The sequence below is a fragment of the Culex pipiens genome, chromosome 2 (assembly GCF_016801865.2).
Source record: "Culex pipiens pallens isolate TS chromosome 2, TS_CPP_V2, whole genome shotgun sequence".
NCBI classification, from domain to species: domain Eukaryota; kingdom Metazoa; phylum Arthropoda; class Insecta; order Diptera; family Culicidae; genus Culex; species Culex pipiens.
This window is the reverse complement of record NC_068938.1, coordinates 170,932,264-170,952,348: the sequence shown is the minus strand read 5'-3', so window position 1 is coordinate 170,952,348 and position 20,085 is coordinate 170,932,264. Positions and strand designations below refer to the sequence as shown.

The 20,085-nt window shown below is 33.6% G+C and overlaps 2 protein-coding genes and 1 long non-coding RNA gene across 4 annotated transcripts in view; 1 reads left to right on the top strand and 2 right to left on the bottom strand.

The window, feature by feature from the left end:
* The window catches only part of LOC120431711 (uncharacterized), a 35,612-nt gene extending 22,629 nt beyond the window's left edge, over positions 1-12,983 (top strand). Inside the window, exon 5 of one of the 2 annotated variants that reach the window (XM_052707979.1) lies at positions 10,529-12,983. In XM_052707979.1, coding sequence (XP_052563939.1) covers positions 10,529-10,944 — 416 coding nt within the window. In that variant the 3' untranslated portion in view covers positions 10,945-12,983. The remainder of the gene's footprint in view (positions 1-10,528) is intronic. The other variant, XM_052707980.1, reaches the window with a different exon arrangement.
* Positions 1-20,085, bottom strand: part of LOC120431539 (uncharacterized) — a 264,144-nt gene that overhangs the window by 217,922 nt on the left and 26,137 nt on the right. The window lies entirely within an intron of this gene.
* Positions 8,880-10,511, bottom strand: LOC120431866 (uncharacterized). Its single transcript, XR_005607966.2, has 2 exons — positions 9,131-10,511; positions 8,880-9,066 (listed from the first exon to the last, which is right to left on the bottom strand). It is a non-coding gene; the product is annotated as an uncharacterized LOC120431866 (long non-coding RNA).

The following is a 20,085-nucleotide window of genomic DNA, read 5'->3' as shown; positions in this document are numbered from 1 at the left end:
CGGTCGACAAACACGGGATTTCACTTTTCCGGGTTAGTGAACGGGTTCAACGCACAGATGCACTGAACATCACACTTCAAAAACGCGTATTTCGGGTTATTTTTCACTTTCGCGGGGACGATAGAAAAGTACCGAGGTGCACTAGCGCACGCACACCAACTCAAATTACAATACTTCTCATTTTCTCCTCATAAGAAAGTACTGGTTTAGGTTGACAGAAGCGGCCATGTTGAAAGTGGTTTAGTTTGACAATGAGAGCGTTCTTGTATTACGTAACGCAGTTAGGGGGGGGGAGGGGGTGTCGGTGTCTGTTACGAAATGTTACGAAAATTGGGGGAGGGGGGTGTGCTGAAAAATTCTGTTACGAAAGGCAAAATTTTCATATAAGCACTCATAAAAATTTGCAAAAAGACCTTGCGTTACGCGTTACAGAGGGGGGGGGGGGGTAGGGGGGGTGGCTCATCTGTTACGATTTGTTACAAAGGGGGGGGGGGTAAAAAATCCCAAATTTTGCGTTACGTAATAAAAGAACGCTCCCATAATAGGTTTTTTTCTTTTTGTTTATCCCATCCCAGATCTGATTATATTGAATTGAGAGTAGGTAACAGTAGAGGCCCGTACGTGAGAAAGTTCAAATTTAAGAAATTTGTGCTAGATCCAGTTAGAGTGTAGAGATAAAATGAGAGAGTTGTCAAAAGACAAATCCAGCGGAAGCTCAACGCTGTTTTTTGATGGTGAGAGATTTGACAGCTCCCATACTAAATGTCTCGATTTTCATACTTTTTGTTAATTTTCTTTTAAAATAAAACACTTAACATATGAAAACTATATATTTTTGGTGCCCAAAATTCCTGCTGAATCGAATGGTTTACTTATCTCGATAGCAAATTTTTCAAACAGTTTTTATTTCAATAATATTCTAGACACATTTTGTGCACCTAATCAATCAATACTTTTATCATGAATAATCATTTTATTGTTTAAAAATTGAGTTTTCCTGAGCTCCCATATTCAAATACGATAAATTGCCTAAACAAACAGGAACGTGAGCGGGGGATCCCCACGTTTCTTCCTCCCCTGTAGATTCAGAACTGTATTGCTGTTTAAACATTCGTGTTCAAACTCAATCCAATTCAACGAATCATCTTTACGGTTAACTTTACGCAGTTGGCCTGGCCGCTTTAACGTTTGTGTTGTTTCAAAGCAATTTATTGCATTGGGGCACTGCAATTGTTAATAATGACAAGAGGATGCTAGGCGTTAATCAACCTAAGGCATTTTCCGCTTTTTCCCCTCTTTGTGGCCCATTGCGTGCCAGAATGCAACATTTAGGCGGGCGTTATGCATTTTGGCCGCTGTGTTACGCCCGTCTGTGGCACGCTTTTGGGCCCGTTTTGACCACGATAACGGGCCTATAAACGGGGGACCGACGTGCCGGAAACCGGGGGGTTTCTCCTTCCTGTTTACTTCGGATTTCAAGTTAGGGCGATTAAGTAAAATAGGGTGACAAATAAACACGACAGATTATTTTTTATTTACAAAAATATTGAATTAACAACAAAACTTAAATTAATTACCTAGCTAAAAAATATAAGTTGGGTTAGTATGTTAACAAGACTTTAAATTGTTTTTATTGGTAATTTGATTAAATTAAGTTAATTTTAGTTAGGTTTAGATAAATTAAGTTTAAATTAGTTAAATTTAGTTAAAATCAGTTAACTTTAGTTAAATTTAGCTAAATATAGTTAAATTATTAGTAAAATTAAGTTAAATTTAGTAAAATTTATCAAGATTTTTTTTGAGTTCAAATAAGTAAAATTTAGTTAGATAAAGTAAAATTTAATTAAGTTTCGTAAAATTTCGCTTCATTTATTTCAATTTAGTTAACTTTGGCTAAGTTGAGTTATATGAAGTTAAAATTAGTTAATTTAAGATAAATTGACTTAAATTGAGTTATATATAGTTAAATTTCGTGTAACTTAGTTAATTTTAGCTCGATTTAGTAAAATTTAGTTAGATTTATTTAAATTTAGTTGAATTGAGTTACATTTCACTTCCAATTTAGTTAACTTTGGCTAAATTAAGTTATATTTAGTCAAAATAATTTAAATTAAGATAAATTGACTTTAATTGAGTTAAATTGAGTTAAATTTAGTTATATTTAGTTAAATTTTGTTATATTTAGATCAATTTAGTTGAATTTAATTAAATTTAGTTGAATTTAGTAAGATTTATTGAAATTTAGTTGAATTTAGTTACATTTCGTTGGCTTTGGCTAAATTAAGTTAAAATTAGTTGAGTTAAGATAAATTGACTTTAATTGAGATATATTTAGTTAAATTTAGTTTAACTATGTTATATTTAGTAAAATTTAGTTGAATTTATTTAAATTTAGTTATATTTAGTTAAATTGAGTTATATCTAGTTAAATTTAGTAATATTTAGGTAAACTTAGTTAAATTATAAAAATTAAGTTAAATTCAGTTGAATTCAGTTAGATTTAGTGAAATTTTGTCAAATTTACTTAAATTAAGTTCAATTTTGCCAAATTTATTAAAATTGAGTTAGATTTGATTAAAAGAGGTTGAATTTAGTTACATTTAGTCAAAATAGGTAAAATTTAGTAAGATTAAGTGAAATTTAATTAAGTTTCGTAAAATATCGCTTAATTTATTTCAATCTAGTTAAATTTAGTTATATTTAGTTACACTTAGTTAAATTTAGATAAATTCAGTTGAATTTATCTAGATTTGGTTAAATTTAGTTGAATTTACTCAAAATTAGTTAAATTTACTTAAATTTAGTTAAATTAAGTAAAATTTAGTTAGTTTTAGTAAGATTTAATTGAATTTAGTTACATTCAGTGAAATAAGTAAAATTTAGTTAGATTAAGTAAAATATAAATTAGTTTCGTAAGATTTCGCATAATTTATTTCAATATAGTTAAATTTAGTTATTTTTAGTTAAACTTAGTTAAATTTAGTAAAATTTTGTTAAATTGTGTTTTATTTAGTAAAATTTAGTTATATTTAGTTAAACTTAGTTAAATTTTGTTAAATTCAGATGAATTTCGTAAAATTTAATTAAATTTAGTTGAATTTTGTTACATTAAGTTAAAATAAGTAAAATGTAGTTAGATTAAGTAAAATTTAATTATGTTTCGTAAAATTTCGTAGTCAAATTTAGTTAAGTTTAGTTAGATTCAATTAAATTTAGTTGAATTTATTAACATTTAGTTAAAATAAGTAAAATTTAAATAGATTCAGTAAAATTGAATTATGTTTCGTAAAACTTCGCATAATTTATTTCAATTTAGTTAACTCTGGCTTAATTAAGTTATATTAAGTTATATTAGGTTAAAATAAGTTAAATTTAGTTTTAGTCAGATACATTTAGTTATATTTAGTTAAATTTTATATTTAGTTAAATTGAGTTGAATTTAGTTAGATTTAATGAAATTTAGTTGAATTTAGTAACATTTAATGAAAATTAGTTGAATTTAGTAACATTAAATGAAATTTAGTTGAATTTAGTAACATTTAGTTAAATTTAGTTAAATTCAGTTGAAATAAATTGAGTTTATATAAATTTAGTTGAATTAATTAAAATTTAGTTAATTTCATTTAAATAAATTTAAGGGTGCACAGCAACCGAGGAAGTTGTTGTCTTCTTATTCCAAATTTGTCAAACTTACGGACCCAATCCTGAATGAATTTGATTGTCAAAATAGTCAAACTTTATTGTAAATAACTTTGAAGACACACCTCCGTGTACGCACGAGAGCAAGCAGCAGTGAAGTGCTCAGTGCTCTATCGTTTTTTCGAAATTTTCCGCCGTAATCTACCGTGATAACCCGCGAGTTTGCTCCTACAGCATGCCAAAGGCCGGCCGTGGCCGTGGCAGTTCGAGTGCGGCCTCGAAAAACCAGCGAAGTTCGTCTACCGGCCGTGTGCAAAAAGGTAAACAAACCAACGCCGTGTCGACCGCCATCGCGCAGGGGAGCGTGAGCGCAGACGGCATCGACAAAAAGTTACTACATCCCGGATATGTTCCGAGATCACCAGTGCGAACCCGTTCCGGTACTTCCGGTGCCACAACCAGTGGCACATCAACATCCGCCAACATCCCCATCAGGAACGAGTTCCAGATGCTGAGCGATGACGAAGAAAACAACAACAACAACACCGACGGTAGCAGCACTACCGACGACGACGAATACGATGGACGTGCACGGAAGAAAGTGTCGACGTCAAAAACGCAAAATCCTCCAAAGGAACGTAGACCACCTCCAATTTTTGTTTTGGACACGTTGGCAGACGATATTGACGAGTTGCTGGAAGGCCTCGGGTATTGTCTGAAAATTGGTAAGTCGTCAGTGCAAGTTTACACATTCGACACTAAGAACTTCGACCTGGTTGTGGAGAAATTAAAGAGTAAAAACTTTAAGTTCTACACATTCGACCCCGTGCAGAAGACAGCTGTTAAGGTCGTCTTGCAGGGGTACCAAGACCGCCCGATCTCCGACCTCAAGAAGGACCTCTCGGGTGCCGGTATAACACCGCGTGACATAAAAGTCCTTTCGCGGAAGACAACAGTCACAGGTACACACACACTGTACCTGTTGTACTTCGACCGCGGCACCGTCAAGATTCAAGACCTGCGGCGAACTAAGGCGTTGGACGGGTTTTGGGTAAACTGGCGGTTCTACTCAAAGAATCCGTCGGACGCAGCACAATGCCACCGTTGCCAGAAATTCGGCCACGGATCACGGAACTGCAACCTCCCGCCCCGCTGTGTGAAGTGTGGTGAATCACACCTCTCTGAGGCGTGTGCACTGCCGTGCAAGGCGGACTTGGGGGACAAGGCAGAGCAAACCAAGGCGCGCATCAAGTGCGCAAACTGTGGAGGTAACCATACCAGCAACTACCGTGGATGCAGCGCACGGAAAAACTACCTCGAGGAGCAGGAAAAGAGGAAGAAGAAAGCAGCAGCGTCCCACCCTCCTCAGCGAAGTACGAGCGTAACCGTGCCGGCAGCTGGACATCGTACGGTACCAGCAGACAACTCAGCGTTCCCTCCTGGATGGGGGCGTTCATTCGCCAGCGTGGTCGCTGCCGGTAGCGGCAGTACGGCCCAGCAAGAAGTCACCGGGGAAGATCTCTTCACCCTGCCGGAGTTCTTTGCTCTCGCGGGGGAGATGATGACGCGGTTTCGGAGCTGCCGGAACAAGGCGGAGCAATTCCTGGCCCTTGGGGAGCTGATGATCAAGCACATCTATAAAGGATAAAAAACTGTGATCTAGTTTTAAGCTTTCTCTATTTCTATCCACTTTCCCTTGCAATTTTAGTAAGTTTTTTCTTATTTTTTCTTACTCTTGGTGACGCCTTTATTTACAAGTAATAATTGTTCCAAAATGGATTTGGTGTAACACACAGCTGAAAGGACCTCCAAAACTCTGTTATGCACCTCAAAAGAACTTATTGTATCCTGATTATTCACTAATAAAACCGAATTGAAAATTGAAAACTTTGAAGACAGTAATTTAGGGGATGAATAAAAAATCATATCGATAGTTCCCGTACTTTTGAAGATACTAAAATGTCTGTAACAGAAATCTGGGTGCAAAAGCTATGGTTGATGTGTACCGTTAAGTCTAGTTAAATTTATTTAAATTTAGTTAAATTTATTTAAATTAAGCTAAAATAATAAAATTTAGTAAGATCAAGAAATATTTAAAAGAGTTTAGTAAAATTTCGTTTAATTGTTTTCAATTTAGCTAAATTTGGCTAAATTTAGTTATATTAAGTTAAAATTAGTTTAATTGAGTTTAATTTAGTTAAATTAAGTTAAAATAGGTAACATTTATAAAAAGTTTATCAAAATTTCGGTTAATTTATTTCAAATTCGATAAATTTAATTAGATTAAGTTTGATTTTGTTGAATTTGCTTAAATTTAGTTTAATTCACTTAAATTAAGTGAATTAATTTAGATTAAGTCGAATTAAATTAAATTTAGTAAAATTACGTTAAATTTAGTAAAATTTTGTTGAATTAAGTAAAATCTACCTAAATTAAGCAAAATTATGCTTAGTTTACATAAATTTGGTTGATTTTAGTTGAATTTAACTAAGTTAAGTGAAGTTTGGCTAAATTCAGTTAAATTTTGCAAGATTTAGTTAAATTCACTAAATTGAGTAAAATTATGTAAAATTTGTTGAATTTATTTAAAATTTGTTAAAATGAATTAAATGAAGTATAATTTAATTAAATATGGCTGAATTATATAAATTACTTGAATTTGGCTAAATTTAGTTAAATTACATTAAATTAGGTAAATTTGGAAACTTGAATGTAGTGAAGTTTAGTAAATCTATGTTTAATTTTGTTGAATTCAGTTAAGTTTAATAATTTTAATAATCTTTGTTAAATTGAGTAAAATTAAGTTAAATTGGATTAAATAGCATAGCACAGCATTGGTCTCTACCCGTAGCTGCTACTTCGTTATTGACAATTGAGTTAAATTGGATTAAATTAAGATAAACTAAGTTAAAATTGGTAGAATCAAGTAAAATAAAGTCAAATTTAGGTAAATTATGTTATATTTAGCAAGATTGAGTTGAATTTGGCAGAATTTAAGTCAATTAAATTAAATTAAGGTAAATTTAGTTAAATTAAGATAAATTTAGTTTAAAAATATTAAGTTTAGAAAAATTTCGTAAAATTTAGTTTAATTTGGCTAAGTTAAGTTTAGTTTGGCTAAATTAAGTAAAATTTGGATAGATTAAGTAAAATTTATTTAGTTTTGCTTAATTTAGTAATGTTTTACTAAATAAAGTAGTATTAAGCTTAAATAGCTGAATTTACTTAAATTTAGTTAAATTGAGTTAAATTTACTTAAATTTGGCTAAGTTCAAATAAAATTAGTAAAATAGAGTTTAATTACTTTCAACTCAGTCAAATTAAATTAAACTTAGTAAAATTAAGTAGAATTTAGTTAAATCCAGTTAAATTTACTTACATTAAGTTAATTTTTTTTTGACTTAGCTAAATTTTGGTAAAATTTCGTAGACTTTGGCTAAATTAAGTTAAATTGTGTTAAATTTTGTTGATTGTTTGTTGAGTTTATTATTTTGACTAGTTAAATTTGGCTAAATTTCGCTAAATTTAGTAAAGCTTGGTTGATTTTTGTTTAATTCTGTTGAATTCAGTTTTGTTTAATAAATTTTATTAATCTTTGCAAAATTCATTTAGGTTAAATTGAGTTAAATTAAATTGGGTTAAATTTAGATAAAGTTAGTTAAAATTGGTAGAATCAAGTGGAAAAAGTTTAATTTCGTTACATTGAGTTATATTTAGTAAAATTGAGTCAAATTTGGTAGAATTTAAGTCACTTCAATCAATTTGAGGTAAATTCAGTTAAATTTAGTAAAATTTAGTTGAAATATGTTTAGTTTAGCAAAATTTGGTAAAATTTAGTTCAATTTGGCTAAAATGAGTAAAATTTAGTAAAATTTAGTTTGAATTTTAAAATATCAAGTTAAATTTTATAGATTTTACCTAAATTAACTTTAATTCAGTTAAATTAAGTAAAATTTTGCTAAATTCTGTTAAATTCAGTCAAATATAGTTAACTTTAGTTTATTTTTTTTTAATTATTGTATATTTGTATATCTTTTAATTTGTAAGTTTTTTTGTATTTTTGTATTTTTGTATTTCTGTATTTTTGTTTTTTTTGTACATTTGTTTTTTTTGTATTGTTGTATTTTTGTGTTTTTGTATTTTTGTATTTTTGTATTTTTGTATTTTTGTATTTTTGTATTTTTGTATTTTTGGTTTTTTGTATTTTTGTATTTTTGTATTTTTGTATTTTTGTATTTTTGTATTTTTGTATTTTTGTATTTTTGTATTTTTGTATTTTTGTATTTTTGTATTTTTGTATTTTTGTATTTTTGTATTTTTGTATTTTTGTATTTTTGTATTTTTGTATTTTTGTATTTTTGTATTTTTGTATTTTTGTATTTTTGTATTTTTGTATTTTTGTATTTTTGTATTTTTGTATTTTTGTATTTTTGTATTTTTGTATTTTTGTATTTTTGTATTTTTGTATTTTTGTATTTTTGTATTTTTGTATTTTTGTATTTTTGTATTTTTGTATTTTTGTATTTTTGTATTTTTGTATTTTTGTATTTTTGTATTTTTGTATTTTTGTATTTTTGTATTTTTGTATTTTTGTATTTTTGTATTTTTGTATTTTTGTATTTTTGTATTTTTGTATTTTTGTATTTTTGTATTTTTGTATTTTTGTATTTTGGTATTTTTGTATTTTTGTATTTTTGTATTTTTGTATTTTTGTATTTTTGTATTTTTGTATTTTTGTATTTTTGTATGTTTGTGTTATTTAAGTAGTTTTGTAAACAGTTTGGTGTTTCTGTATCTTTGTATTTTAGTATTTTTGTGCTTCGTATTTAATATTTTAGTTTTCTATATTCTAGTATTTTTATATTTTGCTTTGCATTGTATTTTTGTTTTTGAATACTTATGCAATTTTAGACTGCTCTATAAAGGGTGGGAGAAGTGAATTCACCTTAAAAAAAAAAGAAGCAAATAAAGGAAACAAAAATGTGTAGCACTTAAGCAAATCAAATCGGCGTCCTGGACGAACTGCTGGACGGGTGGGTTGGGCCGGAGCGCAGTGGCCGCAACAGCGAACTCTGTGTATACTCTGGGTGTTGAACTGCAGCTCTTGCTGGGACGGAATGCCCGGGGACCATGGTCCACCATGTCGAACAGGCGCTTGAACATTCTTCTGGACGCTGGTTCTGCTACTGGGGGAAGCCGAAGGCATCGTTGTTCGCCCCGGTATACTTTTGTCCCCACCACGGCGGAACCACTGGCTGAAGCGCGATCCGGATTGGGCGCCATTGTAGCCGGTAGTTTGGTCAGGGCCACGGTGACCATTTTGGCCGTCGGGGATGCCAGCGATGCGCCGCTTGGAAAAGGTGGCGGAAGAGGAAGCTGCTAAGTCGTCCCCGGTGGTTGTTCCAGAGGCTGGAGAAATCAACAAACCTGTTGCCGGGAAATGAAGCTTTCATGAGAATGTGTTATTTGATTAATTAAAACTATAATTTACCTTCAATTTCACGTATTATTCGAATTAATCGGCAACGAAAAAGCACCAACCAACCAACAAAATTGAACACGTTTGACAAAAGCAAATTTTTTTTGACAGTTTGCGCGTTACGAAAGCTGAGGTAATGTGCGTGCTGGCTAGCGCAAATTATGTTTGTGTGAGTGTGCAACATAAAAATGGAAATTTTTAAAGTGCGTGTCTTGGTTAAGCGTCTTAACTGGCCCTGGCGAAGCCCGACAATCGCCCGCTGCCCCCCCAAACGTTAGAGTGGGATTGAGAGTAGGTAACAGTAGAGGCCCGTACGTGAGAAAGTTCAAATTTAAGAAATTTGTGCTAGATCCAGTTAGCGTGTAGAGATAAAATGAGAGAGTTGTCAAAAGACAAATCCAGCGGAAGCTCAACGCTGTTTTTTGATGGTGAGAGATTTGACAGCTCCCATACTAAATGACTCGATTTTCATACTTTTTGTTAATTTTCTTTTAAAATAAAACACTTAACATATGAAAACTATATATTTTTGGTGCCCGAAATTCCTGCTGAATCGAATGGTTTGCTTATCTCGATAGCAAATTTTTCAAACAGTTTTTATTTCAATAATATTCTAGACACATTTTGTGCAGCTAATCAATCAATACTTTTATCATGAATAATCATTTTATTGTTTAAAAATTGAGTTTTCCTGAGCTCCCATATTCAAATACGATAAATTGCCTAAACAAACAGGAACGTGAGCGGGGGATCTCACGTTTCTTCCTCCTCTGTAGATTCAGAACTGTATTGCTGTTTAAACATTCGTGTTCAAACTCAATCCAATTCAACGAATCATCCTTGCGGTTAACTTTACGCAGTTGGCCTGGCCGCTTTAACGTTTGTGTTGTTTCAAAGCAATTTATTGCATTGGGGCACTGCAATTGTTAATAATGACAAGAGGATGCTAGGCGTTAATCAACCTAAGGCATTTTCCAGGATGCCCTCGAAAGACTGGCTGCGCTAGGGTTAGATTAGATTAGAAGACCAACACCTCTCATCTCGACTTTCGATCTGAACCTTAATAAGTCCGATCTTCATAAGCACGTTACTTTAGCCATTCAAAACAAATGCATCAGTACTCTCACTACGATCTGAATTGAAACAGCAGGTATTAAAGCAGCTTTTAAACTTAATGTTTGAAAATCCATGTTCTAATCATTTTGTTCTGTGTATGTTCTTAACCAAAAGTATGACAGAACAACTATCCCAATTCGTCATATTCGTCCGATTGGTCCCAGAGGATGGTAATTCTAAAGTCAAACTATAATTATCTAACAAGTTGAACCTGCCGCCGGCTGAAAAACTCTTTATTGAATAATAAATAGTTATCTAACAAACTTATGATTTGACAATTTTCTTGCTTTGCAGGTTTAGTTTCCAGAAACAGAATCAATCGTTTTCCCTTTTCATTGGCATTGAAAGACATCCATACTCGTAAAATTACATCAAAGACCAACACCATCAACATGGTTCCTATAAAGAGTACGTTATACAACATATCAAATAGTATGCAAAAGGGTCATAAAAAGTTCAGTGCAATCGAATCAACAACTGGAAACATTTCTCACATTGGCAGTAAAGATAGACAATTTAAGATATCTGTTTTGCGAAATGCTCTCACCTCAGTAGAGAGTAACGCAGAAGTACGCCTATCAGGAACGCGTGATGTAAACCATTTGATTGTCGTTGAGCATTTGAACAATGTACATATGAAAGATTTATTCAAGAATCTGTATTATGTGGAAGCAGGATCAGTCATAAAAGGTAGGTCTGTCTATGGCTAGGTCTATGGTCACTAGAGTTCCCAGAATATGGGACTTTTTCTCATAACCTTGCTCTACAAGCTGAATATTATTCCTTGAGCTATTTAAGAACTCTGGACCAAATATGAGCAAAATCAGTCAACATTTACCCATTGATACTTGAAGGTGAAGTTCGTAAGGGAAAAGTAAAAAAAATGTATGGAAACCCCAAATTTCGTGTGGCTTGGTCTGCAGGGTGCGCTACATCCATCAAATTATTCTCAAAAGTGAGATTCCCATTCTCGAATAAGTTTTCAAAAGAACGTAAGAGCCATTGGCAAACAAAGCCTTTTTTCCATCGGCATTCGACCTACTCAAATAAAATCAATTTTGAAAAATGGTTGAGATTGTTCATCTACAAGTCTTTCAAGTGCCTTAAACTAGAATAAATGAAATATTGTTTCAATTTGAAGAAAACTGGATATTAGTGTTGGAGGCCACGGTGGCTCTTACGGCTTTTGAAAACTCACCCGAGCATTGGAAAGCAGGAAAAGCGCGCTCTGTCAAAACTTATATTTTCTACATGTTTCAATATATTTTCACACCGGAATGATTTAGTGCCTTCGACTTAGTGTAAGTATCAGGCAGAAAAAGATATTTTATTAATATTTAAACTTGATTCAACATATTTTCTTACTGGAATGATAAGTGCAAGTATCGGGCAGAGAATGATATTTTCTTGAAATTTAAACTTGATTCAACAAATTTTTATACTGAAATAATTAAGTGCCTTCTACTAAGTGCAAGTATCGGGCTGAAAATGTTTTTTTGTAAGAATTTAAACTTGATTCAACATATTTTCTTACTGGAATGATTTAGTGCCTTCGACTAAGTGCAAGTATCGGCTGAAAATAATGTTTTCTTAAAATTCAAACTGGATTCAACATATTTTCACACTGGAATGATTTAGTGCCTTAGACTAAGTACATGTTTCGGGCTGAAAATGATATTTTCTTGAAATTTAAACTTTATTCAACAATTTGTCACACTGGAATGATTTTGTGCCTTCGACTAAGTGCAAGTATCGGGCTGAAAATGATATTTTCTTAAAATTCAAACTTGATTCCACATATTTTCACACTGGAATGATGTAGTGCCTTCGACTAAGTGCAAATATCGGGCTGAAAATGTTCTTTTCTTAAAATTTAAGCTTGATTCAACAATTTTTTATACAGGAATGATTTAGTGCCTTCGACTAAGTGCAAGTATCGGACTGAAAATGATATTTTCTTAAAATTTCAACATGTTTCAACTTATTTTTACACTGGAATGATTTAGTGCCAGCGCCGTACCTAGGGGTTGGCGCAGTTGGCGATCGCCTAGGGCGCCGAAATCGATGATTGTACAACATTTTCATGTCAGTTATAACATCCTCATTAGATATTTGAAACAGAAAGGGCGCCAAATTATAAAGGAGAACTACAAATAACTAGATAATTTAGCTTAAAGTATTAAAAAAATATTTAGGGGCGCCAAAATCTATTCCAGAGTTTTTTTTTTGAAAAGGACTATTGGCTTTCATATGTTTATAGGACCTAATCAAACAAAAAACTCTAGAATTGTTTGTAGAGGGTGACGATTTTCAAGATTTTCAATTTCCCGGGAATCGAGAGTTGAATTTGACCATTTCCCGGGAATTCCCGGGACCCGGGATTTTTTTTTAACTAGGCTAATAGTGCCAATTATTTAAAAAGAAAAGTAATAAATTTGTTTCTTTTCAATGAATTCAGTTACAATTAAGTCATACTTATTCAATGAAACGTTTATTTAAGTTGCCTTATTATTTGGAGTAACTATTTGTAGCCTTGATTTTTTTTAAATTGCAAATACAAGATCGTTTCTTGAGCATTGCCGGGACCCGTGGTGTAGGGGTAAGCATGGTTGCCTCTCACCCAGTCGGCCCGGGTTCGATCCCAGAAGGTCCCGATGGCAAATTTTGAGACGAGATTTGCCTTCCGTCGGACGGGGAAGTAAATGTTGGCCCCGGTCTAACCTAGAGGTTAGGTCGTAACCCCAAGAAAAATTTTGAGCCCGATCGGAGAACTTGAAGAAAAGAGCTTAAACCGAAAAAAAAGTTCTCCGATCGGGCTCAAAATTTTTCTTGGGGTTCCTTGGCCAAAAAAATTAGACACGTATTTTTTTGTTTGGCCATTAGGGTGACCTACATCGTGCTAGGGTGGTTCGAAAAATGGCAATTTTCGTCATCTTTCGCAAAAACCACTTTTTTCGAAAAATCATATCTCCGCGCCATTTCATCCGATTTTAGCTGTCTTAGTCGCAAAAGAAAGGTGATGAGTTGAAAAAAATAGTAAGAAGTTCCAAAAATCTAGCTTAACTATTGAAAAAGTCGTATGAAAACTTAAAATAGCGCTTTTACCGTGTCTGGACCAAAGAGCCTATGTCTGGAAATATTTTTATCGGATTCCTCGGTAAATTTCACATAGCTTATCAAAAAATTGGCGATGTCGAACCGTACGTTTCCGAGATATGATTTTTTGAAAATAAAAACTGCGTTTTTTGACGCGCCGCGCGCATAAACAGGAAAATTACGAAATCGGCAAAAAAACAACTTTTTTCACTAAAATTGCGATAACTTAAAAATTTCAGCGATGACCTATACATGTCCGGGTATCAAATTTTTTGTAATTGAAAGACGCAACTTTTGGTACCCAGACATGTGTAGGTCATCGCTGTTATTTTTAAGTTATCGCAGTTTTAGTGAAAAAAGTTGAAATTTTTTGAATTAAATATACTTTATTGAATCTTTCTTATAATAATTACATTTGATTTACATTATAAGTGGTCAGCTGTGGCTCTTCAGCTTTAGTTTGCTTTTCGTGATTTACACACTGTTCATTATAATAACTTTAAAAGTAAATGATTTATCATTTTTGTAACACTAGGTACAATGAGGAAAAAAAATGTTAAGAAAACATAACCTAACCTAAAACTAACTTAAGTTAGTTGATATAACCTAACCTAACCTAACCTAAAACTAACTTGCCCTGAATCCGGCATATTCAAAAACTCTGTTAAAACTTAATTTTTAAAATGTTTAGTGATTTGCAACCTTTTACAAAGTTGTTTCTTGTCTAATTTTGCACATTTTGATGATCAAATGACATATAAAACACATAATTTGACAAGTTAGGTTTCGTTCTTTTAAAAGAAGTGAACATTGAAATTGAAGTAAATTTTAAACAGATAAATAACGACTCCAAAATTAACCACTTGTGAACTATCTTGAACAAAAAGGGGACAAAGTAATAAACATCCAAATTTCTTTGTGAACTAGTCTTTTTTTAATTTGAATGAGTTTTCAGCAGGATGACCCCTTTATGTGAACGCAAGTGAGTGTAAATGATCACCTCTTAATCTCATTTGATTTTGTTCGATCTTTCCACAGCCGGCTGTCTAAGAAAGAACCTTTCCAAAATTAATTTCCTCAACAATTAAACGGGAATCTCTCAACAGAGCAGTTCTCTGAGATTTCGGTCATTCGATTTTTTTTGTATTTTTTAATCCGGCTGAAATTTTTTTGGTGCCTTCGGTATGCCCAAAGAAGCCATTTTGCATCATTAGTTTGTCCATATAATTTTCCATACAAATTTGGCAGCTGTCCATACAAAAATGATATGTGAAAATTCAAAAATCTGTATCTTTTGAAGGAATTTTTTGATCGATTTGGTGTCTTCGGCAAAGTTGTAGGTATGGATATGGACTACACTGAAAAAAAATGATACACGGTAAAAATTTTTTTGGTGATTTTTTAATTAACTTTTTGTCACAAAAACTTGATTTGCAAAAAAACACTATTTTTAATTTTTTTTTATTTTTTGATATGTTTTAGAGGACATAAAATGCCAACATTTCAGAAGTTTCCAGAATGGGCAAAAAATCTTTGACCGAGTTATGATTTTTTGAATCAATACAGATTTTTTCGAAAAATCGAAATATTGGTCGCAAAAATTTTTCAACTTCATTTTTCGATGTAAAATCGAATTTGCAATCAAAAAGTACTTCAGTGAAATTTTGATAAAATGCACCGTTTTCAAGTTATAACCATTTTTAGGTAACTTTTTTAAAAATAGTCGCAGTTTTTCATTTTTTTAAATTAGTGCCCATGTTTGCCCACCTTCGAAAAAAATATTTTTGAAAAGCTGAGAAAATTCTCTATATTTTGCTTTATTGAACTTTGTTGATACGACCCATAGTTGCTGAGATATTGCCATGCAAAGGTTAAAAAACAGGAAAATTGATGTTTTCTAAGTCTTACCTAAACAACCCACCATTTTCTAATGTCGATATCTCAGCAACTATAAATCCGATTCACAATGTTAAAATATGAAACATTCGTGAAATTTTTCGATCTTTTCGAAAAAAATATTTTCAAAAATTTAAAATCAAGACTAACATTTCAAACGGGCGAAATATTGAATGTTTGGCCCGTTTGAAATGTTAGTCTTGATTTTAAATTTTTGTAAGTATTTTTTTCGAAAAGATCGGAAAATTTCACGAATGTTTCATATTTTAACATTTTGAATCGGATTTGTAGTTGCTGAGATATCGACATTAGAAAATGGTGGGTTGTTTGGGTGAGACTTAGAAAACATCAATTTTCCTGTTTTTTAACCTTTGCATGGCAATATCTCAGCACCTATGGGTCGTATCCAGGGATGGAATAATCGCAAAAAAATCAATTTCGCTTGCGAACTTTTTTCACCCGCGAAAGAGAGAGAAGGCAAATCACGCAAAAGAAAATCGCTCCCGAAATTCTCTAGAAAAATCAATCTGCTGATGATTTTTGTGAATTTCCTTGTCAGCACCACCTAATAACATTTATTTTACTTTGTTTACAAACATTGCCCATCCACAAAATGTGACAGGTCATTTTTCGACGCGTGACGTTATACTTGCAAGTGTAGAGGTGAAAAAGATGTTCCAGCGAATAATCGAGATGATGATTTTTTTTAGATTCTTTCTACCGATCTTTCGTGCGCGAAAGAGGAGAGCCATGCTCCCTTCGGATTTTTTCTCGTGATGAACGTCCAGAGATTTTCTTTTGATGATGATTATTCCATCGCTGGTCGTATCAACAAAGTTCAATAAAGCAAAATATAGAGAATTTTCTCAGCTTTTCAAAAATATTTTTTTCAAAGGTGGGCAAACATGGGCACTAAATTAAAAAAATTAAAAACTGCGACTATTTTTAAAAAAGTTACCTAATAATGGTTATAACTTGAAAACGGTGCATTTTATCCAAATTTCACTGAAGTACTTTTTGATTGCAAATTCGATTTTACATCGAAAAATGAAGTTGAAAAATTTTTGCAAACAATATTTCGATTTTTTGAAAAAATCTGTATTGATTCAAAAATTCATAACTCGGTCAAAGATTTTTTGCCCATTCTGGAAACTTCTGAAAAGTTGGCATTTTATGTCCTCTAAAACATATCAAAAAATAAAAAAAAATAAAAATAGTGTTTTTTTGCAAATCAAGTTTTTGTGACAAAAAGTTAAATAAAAAATCACCAAATTTTTTTTTACAGTGTATCATTTTTTTTCAGTGTAGTCCATATCCATACCTACAACTTTGCCGAAGACACCAAATCGATCAAAAAATTCCTTCAAAAGGTACAGATTTTTTAATTTTTACATATCATTTTTGTATGGACAGCTGCCAAATTTGTATGGAAAATTATATGGACAAACTAATGATGCAAAATGGCTTCTTTGGGCATACCGAAGGCACCAAAAAAGTTTCAGTCGGATTAAAAAATACAAAAATTAAAATTGAAGAAAAAAGACCGATTTCGTAGAGAATTGCTCAACAGCAGAATCTAATAACTTGCCTTGAGAATAATATTTTCATAATAAACTAAAACGACTCAAAAAATGTTAAAACTGGAATCTTCTCAACAGCAGCATCTGAATGCTTGCTATGAGATTAATACAACATACTCTAAAATTTTAATGGAAAATTAAATAAACGGGAATTGTCTCAACAGCAGCATCCGATAGCTTGCCTTGAGAATAAAATGGTATCCGTTAATTTCATCTATGCCACTGGTCGTATCGCTTGCTTAGGGCGAATCCCAGACCTTTACCCCACACAACTACCAACTCCACGCGACACTTACGCAGCCCTGTTGTTTAAATTCAATTAAATTTGGTCAAACGGTCAATTTGGTCGAGTTCCACAATAGGGTTGGGAAAAAGAGCCTGCGGTTTCGCTACCTTTTTCTAAGTAAGTCAAGCATCAACATTTCCCGTGCTCCGAATCCTTTTTCCTCTCCCGGTGAATGGTGGAGATGGGAGCGGCCGGCAATGGATGGCTTTCATGGTGCTGCCTGTCCGGTTCTGGTAGAATTGGTTTTAATTCCCTTCAATCAATTTCTAAGCAACCTGGTCTGGACAATCATCACAAAAACATGACGAAATCCAGTCTGCAACCCGCTAAGATCACCATCTCCATGCGAATGCGAATGCGAATGCCGGATTCAGGGCAAGAATTGAACACTTCCAGCGACCAGATGGCATCTAAGTGGTGCTGAAGTTTTTTCGTGATATTTACGTGTAAAGTGGGGCTGCAATTGCCCAAAATGTGTTAAAAAGTTAGTTTAGTTGGCGCTTCATACGAAAGTTGTGGAAAATAGTATTCTTTGGTGGTTTTTGCCATATTTTTATGCGTCTAAAAAAGCAGTTTGGCTTTTTCGTTTGTTTTGTTTTTGCCCGTTTCGCTCCAGTTTCAGTTTCAAACGTTCCCTCGTTTCATCAAGTTCGTCGATTCTTTAAACGTCAAACATAGCACCTGTCTCGCTCTTACGTGGTTTCGTCGATATAGGGGAAATAAACCCATTTTAAGCCTAATAAGCGGTCTTGTTTGAGTGATGCTGGATAATCTGGAGTGTTCCTTGAAATTCAGTAAAACCAAGTACACCAACGAGTAGAGCAACTTTTTGTGAACATTTCTGTTAGTTTTCACTTCTATTAAAAGTTATGCTATTCCTTTTACAAGCATTTAAAACAAAATATTTCAAAAACGCATTCTAATCAGTCGTGTGCATTGGGCCACGCCCATTTTTGTATTTTCAGCTTAGTTCTTTTTTTCTTCCAACGCTTGTTTGGGTCTGCTTCGTGCTGCCAAAATTGATGAAATTTTGAGCGAACACTCACGAAAAGTAGCATTTATAGAGAAAGTTTCCTGGCAACACCACAAGCGCTGCTGGTGGTGTTGGTGGCCACCCTTTGTTCTTTATTTGGCTTCGCTTCTCGCTCGGGCCTTCGATTAGAATGGATGGTCCAAAATTGAAACGTCAAAAGACATAGCGCGTTTGTTTTTTTGATGGCGCTTGCTAATTATTTACATGTTTCGGGATTATTTTTCAAGTGAGTGACTAAGTAACGGTCAAAAAAACATGTTGCCGGTAGTTGGAAGCAATTTTATATCTTAAGTGCTTTGAAATCGTTAGCGCAAGTGAAAAGATATTGATGGCGACTTTCGTTAAGCAGTTAACCTCTGATCTTGCGTGTGGATGTGTGTGCCACCAAAATGATGAGAAATGGTCTCGCAAAATAGAAATTATGATCAAAAGTGCATTAAATTTGATCTTTTTCGCCAGTAAGTGGCATACATTTGCGTGCTTACTCGAGGCGGTGCTGTTGCTGGTAAGTTTACAGCCTAAATAGTATTTTTGGAGCTTTAATCGAGCATCAAACTCTCCATATGACGAAGATAGGTGTTTGATTAGAAAGGGTATATTTCCCCTATGTTGTTTTGATTCAATTTCGAGACAAATTCGGAGCCGGTCAGTGGGGTAGATTGTGTCTTAGTGCCGTCAGTGAAAATATGTTGGCAAAAGCAAGAGCGACTCGCAAGTCGGTTCGTGCTGAACGGGACGCGATCTATTATAACTATAGTGTTAGAGTTCTCTCCCGAAGATGATTGCTGCTCGCTTACAGGAAAGTTCGGCGCTCTCACCAGTGGGTGAGTGACGTCTGCAGGGGAGGTGGATATTAGAGTTGCTGCATGCCAATTACATTCGTTAGTATTGTTGTTTTGTCAAAATATGTTTTAATTCAACGGTTACAAACGCGGGTAAAGCGAATGGAAGAGCATAGCAGCAAGCAGAGAAGCTTAAATCGAGCGAGGGTATTAAGTGCCAAAATAAGGGAGAAAATAAGCTTTGGGGTTTGTGTGTACCTAGTGTCGAGAGCGAATGAACTTGTGCAAAATGAGAAACAGTGCTAAAAATGCATAATCGTTGTGTGTGTGCAAAGCTGATCGCTGCAGATATGCTATCGAATCTCTTTCGGTCGGCTGTCCATAAGCGGAGGCGACAGGAGGATCAACTAGAGGATCAAGCCAAGATCAAGCATTATCATCAATGACGTTTTTCTAGCAGCGATAATTGGTGAGTTCGTTCCTGATCAGAATACGGCGGAAGAAAAACTGAAGTCGAGTGCCGCATTCGCGCTTCTGGTTCTTCGCGGATACTGTTGTCGTTTTCGCTAAAAAGCTTAGGGATTTAGATTATTTTGTGTTGGAATCGCATTTTCAACGTGTCTCTCGTGTTTGTTTTTCAATTGTTTTAAATTGTTTGCTCATTTTTTTTCGTCATTTTTGTATTTATGTGTTAATTCCGTCTTGTCCACCCGATTGTGTTTGTTTTTCGATCCGGGCGGTTTCGCGAAGTTTGACAGTTGCGTTGGAAATTTTGAACGGTGTGCGTCGCGGTCATCACGCAAGATTTTCGTTGCCGTTTCCGTCTTTGTTGTCCCCCCGATTGTGTGTGTTTTTCGATCCGGGCGGTTTCGCGTTTTCGAATAGAAATCGTGATTTCTATGTTTGTGTATTATTTGTGATTCTTAGGTAGAGAGTTTGTTAATCTTTTGGTGGTGTGAATACTGTTTTATTTGATTTTTTTTTTTTCATTGACAGTGAAGAGACCGCACAGTCTCATAATTCTGTTCTCGTTGTGACGTATTTGTTTGCATGAGGTGGTGTGGTGGAGGGATGTAAAATATTCCATCATCAATTCAGTGGCAGTGTTTGTTTGCATGCAGTGGTGTGGTGGAGGGAAATATATATATATATATTTTTTTTTTTTTTTTTTTTTTGAA